At 36.7% G+C, this 19,358-nt stretch overlaps 1 protein-coding gene across 1 annotated transcript in view; it reads left to right on the top strand.

Moving 5' to 3' along the window:
* The window catches only part of itpr2 (inositol 1,4,5-trisphosphate receptor, type 2), a 92,537-nt gene that overhangs the window by 13,174 nt on the left and 60,005 nt on the right, over positions 1-19,358 (top strand). The window contains exons 3-26 of the mRNA XM_051869822.1: positions 702-817; positions 955-1,041; positions 1,987-2,145; positions 4,675-4,773; positions 5,556-5,639; positions 5,762-5,908; positions 6,550-6,645; positions 8,473-8,523; positions 10,112-10,260; positions 10,710-10,809; positions 10,894-11,057; positions 11,531-11,672; positions 11,764-11,922; positions 12,001-12,173; positions 12,629-12,748; positions 12,899-13,081; positions 13,223-13,474; positions 13,583-13,730; positions 15,401-15,548; positions 15,671-15,858; positions 17,199-17,319; positions 17,433-17,484; positions 18,359-18,527; positions 18,644-18,811. Of these exons, the coding sequence (XP_051725782.1) occupies positions 702-817; positions 955-1,041; positions 1,987-2,145; positions 4,675-4,773; positions 5,556-5,639; positions 5,762-5,908; positions 6,550-6,645; positions 8,473-8,523; positions 10,112-10,260; positions 10,710-10,809; positions 10,894-11,057; positions 11,531-11,672; positions 11,764-11,922; positions 12,001-12,173; positions 12,629-12,748; positions 12,899-13,081; positions 13,223-13,474; positions 13,583-13,730; positions 15,401-15,548; positions 15,671-15,858; positions 17,199-17,319; positions 17,433-17,484; positions 18,359-18,527; positions 18,644-18,811 (3,275 nt within the window). The remainder of the gene's footprint in view (positions 1-701; positions 818-954; positions 1,042-1,986; positions 2,146-4,674; positions 4,774-5,555; positions 5,640-5,761; positions 5,909-6,549; positions 6,646-8,472; positions 8,524-10,111; positions 10,261-10,709; positions 10,810-10,893; positions 11,058-11,530; positions 11,673-11,763; positions 11,923-12,000; positions 12,174-12,628; positions 12,749-12,898; positions 13,082-13,222; positions 13,475-13,582; positions 13,731-15,400; positions 15,549-15,670; positions 15,859-17,198; positions 17,320-17,432; positions 17,485-18,358; positions 18,528-18,643; positions 18,812-19,358) is intronic.

Raw genomic sequence — 19,358 nt, 5'->3', positions numbered from 1 at the left:
GTAGACATTGTTACACTCCAGCTGCTACAGTGAAGATACAGAAATGATGGACTCTGTCCACCATGACGTCATCGTAGGGGAGAGTCTGAATCTCGTTTGAAGAGACTGCTTCTGATTTATGGGAATTATTAAAAAAAGAGTGAGTGGATTTTTACCATTATAGGCTGGTTGTTTACCACACACTGTGGACACTCATCGGTGTTAAAACACCTTATAAAAGTGAATTTTGCATAATAGGTCTCCTTTAAGTCTTTTTTTAAATCAGACTTTACCATTTATATTTGAATTTATCCCAAAAAATTTTTTGGAATAGACACAATTTGGTGGCTCCCTAAATGTCTTTCTGACATTCTGCACTGCTTGCTCTATAATACATGTTCTTTGCTCCATTAGCAAATACACTTCGACTTTGTTGGGTTTATTCAGTTGTCACTTTGCCAAAAAGGACGTTTGAGGAAGTGTATTTGAGTTTGTCTTCACTGAACTATTTTGTTTGCCTCAAAAGGAAATCATACATTTATTTGGTTTTCTAGAGTAAAATGACATACTTGTGTTTGGCAGTGCTGCCCTTTTATTTACTCAAAAGCATAGCATGTCGAAAAAAGGATTGGATCGATTGATTCTATATATTTGTGAGACACATCATGTGTATAAAGAAATCCTCAGCAGCTAGTAGAATAATTTTTCTTTCTGTTGTCTAGATTGTCTCTTCAAGGTGTGTCCAATGAATAGGTACTCTGCACAGAGACAGTTCTGGAAAGCAAAACAGGGGAAACATGGGAACAACACACAGGCAGATCTCTTCAAGAAATTACAGGTACCCTTATAACAGGCTGCAGACAGTAGATATGCATCTTAGTTCTTTAAAGTCACTGATTATGCAATAGAATTCTACTTCTTGGCATTTAGGCATTGCTAATTATAGTTTGCTGTCCTTCCTACTGCATTTTTCAGCATGCTGCGGAACTGGAGCAGAAACAAAATGATACTGAGAACAAGAAACTGCTGGGAGAGGTTGTCAAATACAGTCGGGTTATACAGGTATAGTCAAGCTTCCCTCTTCTTATCAACAAATGTTTGTTTTTTTACACTTTTGGCTGGACATCGAGAACGTTCTGTTTGTTTTCACACTGTTGCCAAGGCTGCTAGTGCACTGCTCAAGGGCCAAAAAGGCGTTTGACAGCGTGGGTGATATACGGCTCCAAAACCAATAGAAAGAATGGCCTGTTTGATTTGTCACTTTAATCTAAGTGTTTCTGTGAGCTTTCACCAAAGCCATGGTTTCAGACATTTTACCAAACTTATTTGACCCAAAGGGTCCCTTCGTTTGACTTCTGCAGTTGCTTTCAAGGCTAATGACTTATGAAGTCATGATTATGGAGCTAAATGCATGTGTCTGTGGCCTTGTGTTTTACTTTGAGTTTATTGTCCGATTATAGTCTCACATAGCCAGACTTTTTACTGCTAAATAATGTCTGGTCTGTGTTGCAGCTTATTTTAGCCAAGAGTCTCCCACTTACATTGTGTCTACATCCATATCACTCCCACTTACACTTTCTAAATCCATACTGTATTAACTTATATGACTGTTCAGAAGTTTGGGGTTGGTACATTTTATTTTAGTATTTTTTTTTTTCATGTTTCTTATGCTCACCAAGGCTGCATTTATTTGATTAAAAAAATACAGTAAAAGCAGTAATATTGTGTTAAAAAAAATAAATAAAATAAATGTAATTTATTCCTGTGATGGCAAAGCTGAATTTTCAGCATCATTACTCTAGTCTTCAGTGTCACATGATCCTTCAGAAATCATTCTAATATGCTGATTTGGTGCTCAAGAAACATTATTATTATTATTATTATTATCAATGTCGAAAACAAATGTGCTGCTTAATATTTTTGTGGTAACTGATCCTACTGAACACAAACTTTTGAACGGTATGCATATGTTACAGTATTTTTAATACACTATCCTTACATTTTCAGCTTCTCCATATTAAAAGTAATAAGTACCTGACAGTGAATAAGCGTCTGCCGGCCCTGCTGGAGAAGAACGCCATGCGTGTCTCTCTGGACCCTTCGGGAAATGAGGGCTCCTGGTTCTACATCCAGCCTTTCTGGAAGCTACGGAGTGAAGGAGACAATGTAGGCATTGCTCCACTTACACAACAAACCCATCAGAAACAATCACTGTGTTTAGGTTTTGATGTTTATCATGTTTTTTCTCTCTCTTTTTTTTTAAACATTGAAGTAGAAATTAAGAAATTAATGAGTGCAGCAGTGATTTATGGGTCATTTACCCATTTTAAAAAGCTAATCACCTCTCATAATATTAACATCTTATTGTCTTAACTCATCTGGTTTCTCCTCTTGTTTTCATCTCAGCAACTGAATCATGAAGGTATATAATCTGTTTGCAGCATGCATGTGAGTGTGTGTATGTGTGTACACAGAGAAGTATGCAGCATGCTGACACGCATGTAACATGCAACCCTAACAGCCTGTTACAGAACCGTGTTCTTACAAAGTTGTTAATGACTTTTTTTCTTTTTTTCTTTCAAGCCTGATTTATTAAATAGTATCCAGATACTATCAGGTCTAGTATGTAACTGGTATCCAAATCTATATAGGATTATTAAATAGTGCCCAACAGTTTCAGGTCATTCTATACACAACATATGGTATTATGTTGTGTATAGAAAGGAAGAGAGTGCTAAATAACACACTTCACTGACATGTTCTTTACAAACTGTGTACACTGCCTCTTGCAGCATGCTATGGATATTATATTTGTGTGTGTGTTTGTGTGTGTGTGTGTGTGTGTGTAAACAAGTTCTCTATTCTGTTGAATATTTAGTGCTCTTATTTCATGTTAGTATCTGCACTTTAAAGACCCCATGAAATGGCTTGACAAATGCAGTTTTCTTTCCCATGTGACATAATATATTTTCTTCTTAATAGCCAATGGCCTTTAGTTAGTTTGTTTTACAGCCATGAATCGTGATATGGATCTTACTAATCATGTTACTGTAGCTGGTGGCTAATGGTATTAGGGAGAATGATATTCTTATTCTAGAGATTTTATTGGACAAACATGTGTGTATACATTTTCATACATGAATCATCAGTATTTCTAATCCATTGTCCCAGAAGAGAAAGACTGTAAATGTGAACATCTGCTAAAAGTTACCTATGTCAACTTGTAGAAATAGACTAGCAGGCAGGATAACAGACATGGACTGAAAACAGAGGTGTAAAGAGTAGCTGAAGTAAAAGTACAATGAAAATGACTCCATTACAAGTTACAAGTCACCAATTCCTATATGACTTGAGTAAAAGTCTTAGAGTATCTTATTTTAATAGTACTTAAGTGTTTTACTCATGCTGAATGTAGGCTCAAAGATACACTAGTCCTCAACACCTAAGAGACATGCCAGTGAAAAACAGTTGATTTGTGTTTTTCTAAAATCAAAATAAAACTGAACACCTCAATATTGCAATAAATCAAGGTTGACTCAACAGCCTCTTAAACGTCTACAAACACTCATGTTAAGCTCAAGTGCTTAAAAAGGGCAAAAGAAAACCAATATCCTTCAAAAAGGTCTCATCAATATAACAGAAAAATAAAACAATGTTAATTAAAATAAAATTTTCAAAGCCTACTTGCACTGGACGTGCTGGTTTCGGCCTCATCACCGGCTGAGGTCATGTCCTCATCTCATATACTGTATGAAACACCTGTGATTCAGCGTCTACCTGCTAATGCACTCACATAAATCCGTAAAATAACAGAAAATACTGGCAGCTCATTTCCTGGACATTATCCAGTAATTTTACGGACATTTCTGTGAACCTGTACACCTGTAAAAAAAAAATAAAATAAATACGGAAAATTCTGTTAAATTAATACAGTACATTGGGCCCTATTTTTACAGATTTTTTTTTAGAGTGTAGCCTTGTTGACAAGTTTGTGTGAGTAAGGGCAAAACGCATAAGATGTAGTACCTTCAGTGCCTTGTAGATGGCGATATTACTTTTTTTTGTAGCGGAAATAAACTCCTGCAGAAAAAGTTAGGTTTCATGCTAAATGCATTAATCATCACAAATGTATTGGAGTAAAGAGTACATACTAATTTAAAAAAAAAAAACGTAGTCAGGTAGAGGGTAAAAAAATTCTTTGATACTCAGTAAAACTACAAAGTAACCAAAAAGATAAAACAAGGAATGCAAAAAGTGCTGCGTGGGGTGTAGAATCCTTATCCCAGTGCTCTTTGGGTGAAGGGATAGTTAAAACCTTTCATATAAAAGCCTTTATTCAGTCATGGCTTAGGCATTTGCCTAAATGCCTAGGGAAATGCCAAAGCCATGATTGAATAAAGGCTTTTTATATTTTTTCGAGTGCCTTGGTATTATATGTTTTTAGGAAACAAAAAGATACTTAAGTACAGTAACTAATTACAGTACATTTACTCAAATACTTTACACCACTGACTGAAAGCCACAAAATTCCAGTTTCATGGGGTCAAGTATAAATGTCTGTAAAACACCAATTTCCAAACTATGCATGTCACAGGATGTGATCTCATTTTGTTTGCTTTATTGCTGAAAAGGAGCAACAACAGAAACGGTTGATGTGGAATGCAGTGTTATTTTTGTGTGTGTATATGTTTGTAGGTGGTGGTTGGAGATAAAGTGGTTCTAATGCCTGTAAACGCAGGGCAGCCTCTTCATGCCAGCAACATCGAACTCCTGGATAACCGTGGCTGCAAAGAGGTAAGGCCAAAGCCTTGAAAACTTTGAAACCTTGCAACCTGAGCCAAAAAAATCATAATGCATTCTAACGCTGTGGTACGCAGGGAAGGAGACAAGAGGCCGTTTTTTTTTTTTATGGATGTCAATGGAGGAGAGGCTTCACTACGCTCAATAAACCACTTTTGTGAGGAAATAGCTTATCATTTAATGAATCCTTAAACATTTGTTTTGGATTGATCTAGTTTTAGAGTTTACACTGAAAAAAAAAAAGCTGTTTTATAAGAAGTCACGGACAATTGTGCGACAGTTATGATTCAGTTTATGGCACTTCTCTTTCATTTCTGTGGTACCTGCAAAAGGTGATTGACTGTCGCACAACTCTGAACGGAATTCAATGACGTCAAGGCTGTAATGTGATTGGTTATCAAGGCACATGTGATCCAAGTTAGCCGTTACGCTTTCTCCAATGGTAGCACGGACCCTCATATCTCTCAATAATATCACCATCTCTGGTCACCAGATGTGTTCTCAGAAGTGCTGTTAATGAGATCACATGATGAGGCACAGGTTCTGATGCATTGTATTAATTACCTGGAAAACCTAAAAATATTAGGGAAGTTCAGGAATCCAGGCTATAGAAATGTATGATTTATGAGTATGATTTGTTCTTTTGAGTCAGTGAATCTGTCATCAGTTTACAAACTCTGAATCGAAATGACTTTATCCAGTAACCACAAACAACTAGAAAGGTCATGAAAAAGTAATGGAAATTCAATGTGTGTTTTACATTTCCGTTCTGACAGGTTAACGCTTTGAACTGCAACACCAGTTGGAAGGTCACTCTCTTCATGAAATTCAGTGAATACAGAGATGATGTGTTAAAAGGGGTGAGTCTTTTTTTGCGGTTTGTTAGTTATGTGATTATTGATGATTTGATTTATGTTTGTGTATTGACCGTGGTTTATAATCTCTCTGTAACCATGTGGGTCTCTCACTTTGATTCACTCAGGGGGATGTGGTGAGGTTGTTTCATGCTGAGCAAGAAAAGTTTCTTACTTGTGATGAGTACAAGAAGCAGCAGTATGTCTTCTTACGGACCACTCTGCGCCAATCAGCAACCTCCGCCACAAGTTCAAAAGCACTCTGGGAAGTGGAGGTATAGATCTGTATGATGAAATAAAAGTATTTTCCTTTTTGTTCTTCAGTTTAGTTTTACTAAAAAAAAACCAAAAAATTCTCAATGTGTAATTAAGTAAAATGTATCATAACATTTTATGGTTTATGAATGGGATATATACTACTGTTTAAAAATTTGGGGTCAGTAAGATGTTTTTGAAAGAAATCTTGTACCTCACCAAGGCTGCATTTATTTGGTCAAAATACAGTAAAAACAGTAATATTGTGAAATAATATTACAAATTAGAATAACTGTTTTCTATTTTAAAATGTCATTTATTCCTGTGATGACAAAGCTGAATTTTCAGCATCATTTCTCCAGTCTTCAGTGTCACATTCTTATTATTATCAATGTTGAAAACAGTTGTGCAGCTTAATAATTTTGTGGAAACCATGATACTTTTTTCAGAACATATTTTTATTTGTAACAATGTCTTAAAACTGTCATAGTTGATCAATTTTATGTGTCTTTGCTGAATAAAAGTACAGTATAAATTTCTTTACAATTACCCCAAACATTTGAACCATAGTGTATGTTCTTATCTATTCATAATTAAAGTTTTGTCAATATCATCCTGTACAGGATGAATCTAGTCTCTAATCCTGTCCCGTGTGTTTCAGGTTGTCCACTATGACCCCTGCAGAGGAGGAGCCGGTCAGTGGAACAGCCTGTTTCGTTTCAAACACCTCGCTACAGGAAACTACCTTGCGGCCGAGGTACACATTCCATCTACGTTGTTTGGTCCTTCCCCGAAACTGATCCTGTTTTCTTTTTTAAAGAGCTGTTTAGTATATGGTGTGGTTTGTGTGACTGCCTGTGGTTTACACTTGTTTGCATGCTGCATATGAAGATTTTCCTAGAGCGGTAAACTCACCAGCCCGCCACTTTAGCTGTATTTACTCTACTGACCCTGAAGTAACAGTATCTGAATAATAGGCCTGTTTAGACCTGGTCACTTCATATGATTTCTCTGAACGCATAGCTATCCGATCGTGAAAAGACCAGGTGTAAATGCCCTCAGAAACACATTCGAGACATACTTAAATCCGATTACTCGAACCACTTTAGGATGTGGTTTGAGACTCATTCCAGATCAAACTGGACAAGTATAAATGCATCTGGTTGTTGGAGCCACATATGTACATTTTACTCCTTCCAAAATAGTAAAAAAAATAAATAAACATATGAGAGCATGCCAGAAATAAAACTGAAAGTTCACCGTCACATCCTGAAGCTCCACACACAATCAACTTTATTAAAAGTAGTGTGACTAAATTATCTTGCCAGTACTGATGCCGCACTCTCTCTCCTATTGCGATCTTTGATCTTGAAATTAGCTGATGATAAATAAATCGGTAGCTTTCGTTAATGTGAATTCTGTTAAATTTGCTTATAACATGGGAATTGATCGGATTTATATTAGTTTTGAGGAGACACATTTATGTGGTCACGTGTAAATGGAAGAGATTTAACAAAACGGATAGCTATCTGATTAGTAAACGCGCATGAAGTGACCAGGTGTAAACAGGCCCACAGATACTTGAAGAATGTCAGAATGTATTAGAAGTTCTCTGTTAGATCTATATTGTTTATTACAGACATCAAGGAGATTGAGGACATATATTTCTCATTAAATTCTCCCAAGACCAATCTGAGATATGATAATATTCCAATTCATTTTATAGGTCTGTATTTTTACTGTATGTCAACAATAGTCTCATACCTGAAAAACATCTTAATATATATATTTTTTTTTTTGCTTTTATGGATGTATTTTGTACTGTACTTGTTGTAGCGCTTTGGGTTTAAGTAAAGCACATAATAAATACAATGTATTATTATTATTATTATTATTAATACTTATGTGACATACTATACTGTTCAAAAGTTTGGGGTCAGAAAGATTTTTTTTGTAAGAAATTAACACTTTTATTCAGTAAAGGCGCATTAATTTGATCAAAAGTGACAGTAAAGACATTTATAATGTTACAAAATAAATTTTTTAAATTTAAATTTTTTTTTTCAAATAAATGTCATTCTTTTGAACTTACTATTCATCAAATATTCCTGAAAAAATATATCTCTGTGGCAGGAATGAATTACATTTTAAAATATATTAAAATAGAAATAAGTTCTTTTATATCACAATATTGCTGTTTTTGTGTGTGTTTTTGTTCAAATAAATGAAGGCTTGGTAAAAAAAAAAAAAAAAAATCTTTTCGACCCAAACTTTTGAACGGCAGTGTACGTATATGAGAACTCCATTTAATTCTCTTAAACTATAAAAGATTAACCTCTGAGTAATAAAATGTTATTCTGGTGGGGTTTCTTATATTTTATAGTTGTGAGAGTGCAGAAGATGGGCTGCAGGTGGCAGTCTTCTCAATGTTATTGTCACAGTGGTATAGAATCAGTCACAGTCATCCACTGTGCACCGGGCAGACAGAGGGCTTATTGTCCAAAATAAAAATGCTGAAAGAATCTGCCTTTGTCTGTGTGTGTATGCCGTAAGGCCTTTATAAACACTTCTGGCTCTGTTTCAGGTGAATCCTGATTTTAAAGATCGAACAGACAGTATCAGCACCAAAAATGAGGTAAGTCATACCTCACATGGATGCCAGCCTACATAATAGAACTAGGACTGCAAGGAATTTCACAGAAAGCTCTGCAGAGTTCCACAGAAGTTGCTTTTCCCATTCACCAGAATTCCACACATTTTTTTCCCCTCACAATCGCAGCAGAAAGTGTAACACAAGTTTGCAGACTCATGTCCTGGACCTAGCGAATGATAAAACATTGATGCGAGACTTTAAAGTATTAAAGCGAAAACCAGCCCTAACAAAGAGAAGAAACACATTTGTTGATTGTGTTAAACTTTAGATGAAGTTTTGCTTCTGACTCGCTCTGCTTAAGCGAACAGAACCCGTTCTGCCTCGGCTACACAGCACTGCGGCTCAGCCCAATTCTCCTGCACAACTTCACTATTACGTAATCCGTTTCTCTCCCTTCCTTCTTTCACGCTGCAACAGACAGACTCGCACAACTCTCGTCCTCCTACTCTCCGGAGATTTTTTTCTTCAGCCTGCATCACGCACTGCACCTTTCCGCTGTATTAGCATTCTGCTTCAGCAGCCTCACAGACAAACACACTCGCACACACGCACAGAGGGGGCTCCTTACATAATGTCTGAATCTGGGGGTGCCCCGTGAGAGTCAGGCAGACGTGCTGTCTGCTTCCGTGGAGGAGTGAGTCAGAGGAGCTGCAGAGAGTCAGAGCAGAGGAGAATTTATAATGCTGCTCTCCAAATAGCCCTCCATCAAAACAGTCTGTGCCACAGATGCAGTCCTGCATAATTTTCTCACTGTAGATGACCTCTGGGTTTTTCTCTGGATTTCCATTATAGGAATTCCAGGTTCAGTGCTGTCGATCAATACTGAAAATTATTCCCACTCATTCCTCAGTTTTTAAAAACAAGCACAAATGTGTTTACAGTAGTGCACTTACAATGGAACTATATAGTGCAAGATTTTGCACTGGAAATACACGTTTATGGAAGTATAGCCACAAGACATAAACATTGTCCATTTTAACATGAGGTTAGTGTTGTGTGTTATAGTGAAATCCTGTCATGTTTTAACAAAAATAAGAGTTGCACATTTCTGCTTTTAAATGCTTTGCCCCATAGAATTCCATTGGAATTGCATAACTATACATTTATTTTATTTTATTTTATTTTATTTTATTTATTTTTAATTTATGCAGTGGGATCAGTCTGAGGCAGTGCTAGTATCATTGAGATTATTTTATTTTATTTATTTTATTTTATTTATTTATTATTATTATTTTTTATATATATATATATATATATATATATATATATATATTAGTATACAGTATATAGTATAGTTTTTTATTTATTTTAATTCAGTTAACATTTATTTTATTACAAAAATGTTTTTTAATGGTTTTACGTTTAGTTAACTATAATAACCCTGGTTTGAGGTCCCTCACCCTAAATTTTTTTCATGTAAAAAATAATGAAAACACTGTAGAAAATAACAATAAAAAAAAAAAAAATTCATATAGTTACCTATACGTGCAGATTCAGTGTACTTGCATTGTCTTATGTGGCTCTTTACACACCAATGTGACCTTCCTCTGTCTCTCTGTGCAAACATCAGACGAACACAGACTCATTGTACTCTAAAAAGAAGTGGCAGGCTGACAAGATCCCCTACACCCTTGTTGCAGTGCCCCATGGCAATGACATCGCCTCTCTCTTTGAATTGGATGCCACTACATTACAGCGGGCAGACTGCCTGGTTCCCAGGTTAGTTCCTGTACACCAAAATAACTTTCATCCATGAAAACCCTCTTAGAATGGAAAACAGTTTCACAATGGATTTACATTTAAATTTGCATTTATTTGTTTAGCAAACACCTTTATTGGTACAAGGAAGCAATTGCTTCTTACAGAAGCAATGCAAACTTCCAAATTTGGCTAGAAGTGCAAGCTAAGAGATGTAGGTGTGAAAAAGTAGCAGTACAGGTTTGTAGAACAAGTGCTCACAAAGCCTTTTAGAGCAACCTTTTGGATTTTAAAATGTACTTACGAAACCATTTGTCTAGGTTAGGTGTTTTTTTCAAGTGCTATCGATGGAATAGGAGTCCATACTATGCTGCGTGTACTGTTTGGTATTTCCTGTAGCTCAGACATCAAAGAATGACGCTAACAACAGCAAGTTCGATCCCTTGAAAATATGTACCTTCTTTATTCAGGAACTCATATGTGAGACTCAGGAACTTGTGCACAAACACCTGGGTGACCAGTACTAACATTCCCATTGATGTTGAGGAAGAACGGCCCGTTATGCTCAAGGTTGTTTATTTCCTTCCATTTTTATCTGAAAAAAATTATCCTTGTCAATGAAAGCTCATGTCATTTCTCTCTTTATTCGTACAGATCGGCACCTGCCACATGAAGGAGGACAAGGAGGCGTTCTCCATTAATTCTGTCCCCCTGTCAGAGGTCAGAGACTTGGACTTTGCCAATGACGCCAACAAGGTTCTGGAGTCGTTTGTGCGTATATTGGGTATCAGCAATTTCGCAGCAGCAAATGAACGCAGGTAATGTCATACTTATTAGAGGCCTTTGAATGTGTAAAGGTCTGGTCACATTAGCCTTCATTGTGTGGTCACAATGGACCTTTTCTTTGCACATTAGCAAAAACAGGTCCATTGTCAATAGCATGCACTCTTAAAAATAAAGGTTCTTTATTGGCATGTTTCCATGAAGAACCTTTAACATCCATGGAAACTTTCCACTGCCCAGAAGGTTATTTATAGTGGAAAAAGATTAGTTCTTTTAAGAACTGTTCGCTGAAATGTTCTTTGGGTAACCCAGAATGGTTCGTCTATGCATGGTATCACTGCAAAAACCTTTATTTTTAAGAGTGTAGAGATGTATGTCTCTATGTATGTGTCCAACCAAGCATCTTTTCTGTTGGTCAGTGCAGCGATTTCTACTGACCAACTTGAACATGAGCGAAATCTGCACATGAAACTTCCAATTTTGTGGATTCTTACATTTTTATGTTCAGGTTTACTATTAAGCTGTTGGAGGATCTGGTCTTCTTTGTGTGCGAAGTGCCAAACAACGGGCAGGACGTGCTGGCTGTGGTCATCTCGAACCCCAACAGAGAGAGGCAGAAACTCATGAGAGAGCAAAACATCCTGGCACAGGTTTGTTTAAACCGTGAACTCACAGTAAGTTGATTCTTTAAGAATCATCGATTCCATGTCAGATTTCTGACTGTAATATTTATGTTTGCAGATCTTTGGAATTCTTAAAGCCCCGTTTTCAGAGGTTAAAGACTCGCCAATGCCGAAGCTGGAAGATTTGGGCGAGCAGCGCAACTCTGCATTCAAGTACATGCTACAGCTGTGTTACAGAATCCTGCGCCATTCCCAACAAGACTACCGCAAGAATCAGGCAAGGAACATCTTCAATGATCAACTCCAATTAATCAATCAATGTATGAGACTAATACATGTGTCCTCTTTATCACAGGAGTACATAGCCAAGAATTTTTCAATCATGCAGGCTCAGATTGGCTATGAAATCCTGGCCGAAGACACAATCACTGCTCTTCTGCACAACAACCGCAAACTGTTAGAGAAGCACATCACCGCGCGTGAGATTGAGACGTTTGTCAAACTTCTGCGCAGGAACCGAGAGCCCAGGTCTGACCCAGATACTTAGACATCCACTCTAATGTTTGAAAATAATCACTACTGCCAGAAGGTGCTAAAGGAATCGTAATGGAATCTTTAAGGAAAACTAATTTCTGTAATTTGGAACAAATTATATTGAGATCAAATTAGAGATTTTTTAAGAGCTCTTTGACATTCTAATATACTGTAATTATTTTAAACAAAAATGTGATGCATAAAAAGGAACCACATTTATTTGAATTTTATTTGAAAACTTTTGTAACAATGTAAAGGTCTTTATTTAATGCATCCTTGCTGAATAAAAGTATTAATTTCTTTAAAAATAAATGTACTGACCCCAAACTTCTGAACAGTAGTGAACATTCAGATGTGATTCTTGCATTTGATATACTGTAAGTACCATTTTCACATTGGTTAGAAGTGGTTTCAAAGTTAACAGGATGTTTCTGTGCATTTTCCCCCAGGTTTCTGGATTATTTGTCTGACCTCTGTGTCTCCAACAAAACAGCCATTCCTGTCACTCAGGAGCTGATTTGCAAATTCATGTTGAACCCCATCAATGCAGACATCCTTATCCAGACCAAGTGAGAGCTCCTCTGTGCTGCCTCCTGAGATTAGCTGTATAACAATGACTCAGAATAATTGGATTAAACTGCAATAACAGTATACAGCTATTGACAAGGTCATTTTGCTTTTTATGTTAAGATATATGACAGGGGCTTGTGTTTCTTTAGACTGATCCCACACATAGAGACGTCCCTAGAGTCATCTTTAATCCAGGAGGATGGTGATGATGAAGAAGTGTGGCTGTACTGGATTGATAACCACAAAGAGCCTCATGGGAAGTCTATCCGCCACCTGGCTCAGGATGCCAAGAATGGACAAAAATTGAACGTTGACATCATCACCTATTATAGGTGAGTTTAACTATTTTATTTTATTTTTTATTTAATTTATTTATTTATTTATTTTTAGGCAGGTTGCTTGATTCATTTTAAATTGGAGTACTTATGAATGTTTATACAGCTGTGTCAAGTGTCCTATCCATTCTCTTGCAGGTGTCAACTCAATCTCTTTGCTAAAATGTGCCTGGACCGGCAGTATCTGGCCATCAATCAGATTTCCTGTCAGCTGCCGGTGGATCTAATCCTGCGCTGCATGTTTGATGACTGCCTGCCTTACAACCTTCGTGCCTCATTTTGTCGTCTAATGCTGCACATGCACGTGGACCGCGACCCGCAGGAGGCCGTGGTGCCTGTTCGCTATGCACGTCTCTGGACCGAGATACCCTCCAAGATCTCCGTCAATGAGTAAGATGGAAACCACTTTTTGCCAGTGTAGCTTCTCGTATCACATAGCTGTATTTATAAGAGTGCTTTGTGTTGTTTGGCTTGTCTGAATGTAAATTTGGTGCACAGGTATGACTATGAGTTCAGAGACACGTCCAGAGAGGAGATGAAGAGAAAGTTTGCCCCTACTATGCATTTCGTGGATGAATATCTCAAAGATGTTGTCAGTCAGCCTGATCCATTTGGAGACGGAGAAAAGAATGAATTGACACTTGAGGTGAGATGAAGTTTGGTTCCTGTAGCAGTTCTCACACATGTAATTTTCCATTATTGTGGACAGAAAACCATACTGAAATACTATGACATTGTTTCCTGGTCTACTACTCAGTAAAACCACTTCTGAAAATACAGAGCAAAACTTACAGCCTGATGATTCCCAAATTAATGACTCTGTATTGATTCAAAACCATACAGCACAAACTGCTTTTTTAGTGATTCAGATTTAACCATACAGCGTGACTAGTGTAGTCAATGAATGACTCTTAAAGGAACACTCCACTTTTTTTGAAAATAGGCTCATTTTCCAACTCCCCTAGAGTTAAACAGTTGAGTTTTACCGTTTTCGAATCCATTCAGCCGATCTCCGGGTCTGGCGGTACCACTTTTAGCATAGCTTAGCATAGTTCATTGAATCTGATTAGACCGTTAGCATCTCGCTCAAAAATGACCAAAGAGTTTCGATATTTTTCCTATTTAAAACTTGACTCTTCTGTAGTTACATTGTGTACTAAGACCGACAGAATATCGAAACTCTTTGGCCATTTTTGAGAGAGATGCTAAAAAGTGGAGTGTTCCTTTAAGGAGTTGGTTGTTTTGTGAATCAAAAGCATAGAGCATGATCAGTGTAGTCCGATTCCCAAATGAATGACACTTATGAGTCTTTTTTTCTTTTCTTTTTTTTGATAACTCAGATCTGTCCATGCAACACAAATGTTGCATCAGGAAACTGATTCCTGAACAAACAACTCTAATAAGCTGGTTCTTTGTAGTGAATCAGAATCATACAGCGGAAATAGTGTAGTTCAATTCACAAACTAATGATTCTTATACTGTAAGTGAATCAAATCCACCTGTACAGCGTGACTGGTGTAGTTCAGATGATTCCTGATCAAATTGCTCTAACAAGTTTGTTCTATTTAGTGGATCAAAAACAAAAAGAATGGCCACTGTTGTCCGATTCCCAATTTAATGACCTTTATGAATGGTTTTATTAGTAAATCAAATGTATTCATACAGTGCAAGCAGTGTAGTCCAACTGATTCCTGAACTTTTGACTCAATTGAGTTGGTTTTATGTAGTGAATCAGAACCATACAGTACAAACAGTGTCCGATTCTTGAACTAATCACTGTTATGAGCTGCTTTTTTAGTGAGTCAAATCCATTCATACAGCATGCCTGGTGAATTCTGACTGATTCCTGAGCAAATGACTCTAAAGAGTTGTTGACCAGTGTAGTCCGATTCCCAAATGAATGACTTTGAGCCATTTTTTTAGCAGATCAAATCTATCCATATACAGTGGAACAATGAAGTCCAACAGATTTCCAAACAAATGACTCCAATGAATTTATTCTTTGTAGGGAATCAAAACAACACAGCACAACCAGTGTAGTCCTTACGAGCCGACTCTTTTTCTTAGTGAATCACGTCATGTTTTACGTGATGCTTGTGACATCTAAATCGGTGTGGTTAGTGACAGTGTTTACATCTGTTATACTGCTGTTTATTTTGTATTTGTGTGTCAGGTCTGAGATTTTTCCTGAGTATATAATATGATGTGTCCAGAGGACAGAGCAGATTGGCTGCATTAGCTCTAACAGAATACCAATGATTCACTCTCTAACACTTTGAATTTTAATGGCTTTGCTTCTGTCTGTCTCTCTCACAGGTGGTCCACCTGGCACGTAACCTGGTCTACTTTGGCTTCTACAGCTTTAATGAGCTCTTGTGCCTCACGCGCACCCTGCTGGCCATCCTGGACATTGTCCAACCGACATTCACATTTATGTCCAAACTCAACAAGAGCCCTGAGGGAGGTGAGACCACATCTTGAAAGTTGTCTGTTTTCACTCCAGTAATGCTTCTTCAGTATTTGTTTTACAAGATAATAGCTGTTTGTACTCGAGGCATTGTAACACTTCAGGCTGTGTTTGTGTAGGTAATAATGTCATGCGTACCATCCATGGTGTGGGTGAGATGGTGACTCAGATGGTTCTGAGCAGAGGCTTGATGATGGCCCACTGTCTCCCCGATGCTCAGCCAATCCACGGAAAGCAAATCTGTCTCCCTGACAACGAGAACGTCATGGTGATGGACACCAAGCTCAGGATTATTGAGATTCTGCAGGTGATTCTGCAGGCTCATAGATTGTTGAAAATTTATTGGAATGAACTAAATGTATTAGTCACACTACACAAAACTCAAGTTTATGTCCTCCACACTGAAGTGGAAGTTTTTTGAAGAAAGGTTTTGTAAATTATATTAAAGGGTTAGTTCACCTTTGAAAGACAAATAAAGATATTTTATCCACTGAAAGTCTGTTCACCCAAAACTCTGACACTTCAAAACATTCATAAAGAGATTAAATCCATCTGAATTGAATGGTTTTGTCTAAGTCTTCTGAAGAGACATGATCAGAACAGATTTAAAGGCACAATATGTAATTTTTCACCACTAGAGGTCGCTTATTCAAAACAAAGGCATAGCTTGATGACACCTTGATTTCGTGGAATCATCGTAGGTGTTGTCTTCATGTCTACAGCTGGTGGAAAAGAATCCGATGAGACTCAGGCAGAAATCATATTCATGGATGAGCTAATGTATTAAAGATTTATTAACATTACTGTAGTATGAAGCAGGGTGTGGCTGAAAGCCGTTGGAGCGGAACGAGGCTGCTGGAGCAACTGCTAATTAGAGAGAAGCGTGACACACGGCTCAAGAGCAGTGGAGCTTTTATTATGCCGCAGATGAGTGCGTCCGCTTCTTCCACACATTTGTGTGTTGAAAGTTTTTATAATGATACTCTATGCGTTCACTCTGCGACTGCTGTGAGACACTTGTTGCACACTGCAGTAAGCTATGGGAAAGTCATGGTAAAACATGGTACTCGCGGTAAATCAAGAAAACGAGATTTAAATAATAAGACTTACTGTGTTGAGCTATATAACAATTAGTTTTCTGTCGATGAAGGTATCCAAACAGTTGCTCACCTGTCTAATAAAACACATAATATATTAAAGCGTCTTTGGTGTTTCCATGGTTTCTACTAAATAAAACGGAAATCGAGGGTAACACGGGTATAACGTCATTTATGGGTGACGCACGGACACGGTCCGTTTCCAGGTTAAAATTGCTTTTTTTCTCTGGATTTAAACATTCTTGGAAACATTTGGGATAATGTAAGTACACAAGTCAACAAAATATATAACATTGTTCTAGTTTAATCCAAAAATCTTACATATTGTGCCTTTTAATTTAGGTGTTTATTTACATATAAACATTGATCAGCTGACATACATAGAGCACTCAAATTTGGTAAACAGAAGCTCAAGACTTGGATTAAACCACTTGATTCATATGGGTTTATTTTACAGTCTTTGTATGGATGTTTTAAAGCGTCAGAGTTTGGGTGAACTATCCCTTTAAATGGTGGCATCATTTGATCATTTCGTCTTTTCCTTTTATAGTTCATTCTGAATGTGCGTCTCGATTACCGCATCACCTATCTGCTGTCTATCTATAAAAAAGAGTTTGGTGACCAGACTTTGGACACTTCTGCCTCGGTGGCGGAAGTTCCTGTCATGGCTGGTGAGAGACATTTAATATAGTAAACATTCTTTTTACAGATACCAGTTGAGGAGTTTATTCTTGTTTTAAGGGTGTGTTTGTGTATGTTTTAATATTCCTATCGTATATTCCAGAGCCAAACATTGAGGAAATTGCAGAGAAAGCAGAGAATATGTTTTCAGGAAGGTGAGGGAATGATTATTTGCCTTGTGTTATTTGAATGTTTATTTGGGTTGTGTTTGATGCTTAAGAATGAACTATTGCAACAGCTGGATTGTTATCGGCACTGAGGCTGACTTTAAAAAAAAAAATGGGTTAGTTATCAGTTTGACATAACCAAATCAAAATTGGTAGTGTATGTTAATCATAATTGCTGTCAAGCTCCAAAAGAAACAAAAACCACTATGAAAGTATATTCTACAACTATATTCTTAAGTCACATGAGAACTTTATATGAGAAACGGACTGAAATGTACACTACTGTTCGTTTGGGCTTAATTACTCACCAAGGCTTAATTAATTTGATTAAAAATACAATAAAAACAGTAATATTGTGAAATATTATTACAATGTAAAATAGCTGTTTTCTATTTTAATATAAAATTTTAAAATATAAAATCTGATTTGCTGCTCAAGAAAGATTTCTTATTATTATCAATGTTGAAAACAGTTGTGCTGCTTAATATTTTTGTGGAAACTGATTTTTCTAACCATAACAAAACAGTACAGTGTTCTGTCTAATTTCCATTCATGTCAAATACTTAAATTGAATTAATTGAAACAAATAACAAACAAACAACAATATGAACAATCAAATCAAAAACATCAAATATCAAGAATCTGTAAATAATGCATAAGACATCATAACACAATAATTATTCTGCCACATTACATTTGAATAATTTGCAGGCCTATATGTACAGTATGTGGCATTTTTGCCACAATCTCTAGTTAATTTCTGACCCTCTCAGACAATTAGAATATAATTAACCATTTTTTTGCTGCTGTATTTGCACTTTCTGATTGGCTTCAATACTCAATTGTGTTTTTGTGTTCACAGTGCTAAGGAGAGAAGCCCAGTGGACCTCGATGATGAAGGTGGTCAGACGTTTCTGCGGGTGCTCATTCACCTCATCATGCAGGACTACCCTCCACTGGTCTCCGGCTCTCTTCAGCTCATCTTCAAACACTTCAGTCAGAGAGCTGAAGTTCTGCAGGCCTTCAAACAGGTCTCACTCTCACTAATACTGTCTTCTTATCAGTGTATTGAGACTGACAGTTTTTAAATGGTCTGCTTTATTGATAGACCCCCATATTTGCCAAATTAATGGTATTTGTTTTACAGGTCCAGTTGCTGGTGTCTGAGGAGGATGTGGAGAATTATAAGAAGATTAAGGCAAGCCTGGACCAGCTGCGTCTGACAGTGGAGAAATCTGAGCTGTGGGTCGAGAAGAGTGGAGGTTATGGCGGTGAAGATATTGCTGAGAATCAAAACAAAGAGCAGAATTTGGAGGTGTGCACCTACTGGCAGGAGAAACACTGCAAGCGTGTTGCTAAATTATAATGCTACAGATTTGCTTCTTAACCGCAGTGCATTGCGAATACAATATAGAGATTACATTTAAAATCTTATTTTTGATACACTGTTTAATGTTTGATGTTGATTAATTTTGTGACCCTCAAAAGATTGGTTGACTAATAATTAAGTTCTAATAATCGACCAACATTATATTACTGTATATAAGTAATAACTCATACTACCAATATTAGTAATATAATGTTTACAATGCACATAGTTTTTACTCTTGTAGTTTAATAATTTTTAATCATTTTATTATTGTCAAAATGCAGAACAGTGTTGTTACTGTTAACTAAATCTATTAAAAAATGTTTTTGTTAATTGAAATAAATTATTTAATTTTTATTAATATAAACTTTATTTCTATTAGTTGGCAAAGCAAGATTTCTATTTTTAAGTTGAAATACTAAATCTACTAAAACTAAACTGAAATAAAACAAAGCTAAATAAAACAATTTTTAAAAACACAGCAAAAATGAAT

Source organism: Ctenopharyngodon idella, chromosome 18 (assembly GCF_019924925.1).
Source record: "Ctenopharyngodon idella isolate HZGC_01 chromosome 18, HZGC01, whole genome shotgun sequence".
Lineage (NCBI taxonomy): Eukaryota > Metazoa > Chordata > Actinopteri > Cypriniformes > Xenocyprididae > Ctenopharyngodon > Ctenopharyngodon idella.
Note: the sequence above shows the minus strand (reverse complement) of the source record. Positions and strands in the feature narration are given on the sequence as shown.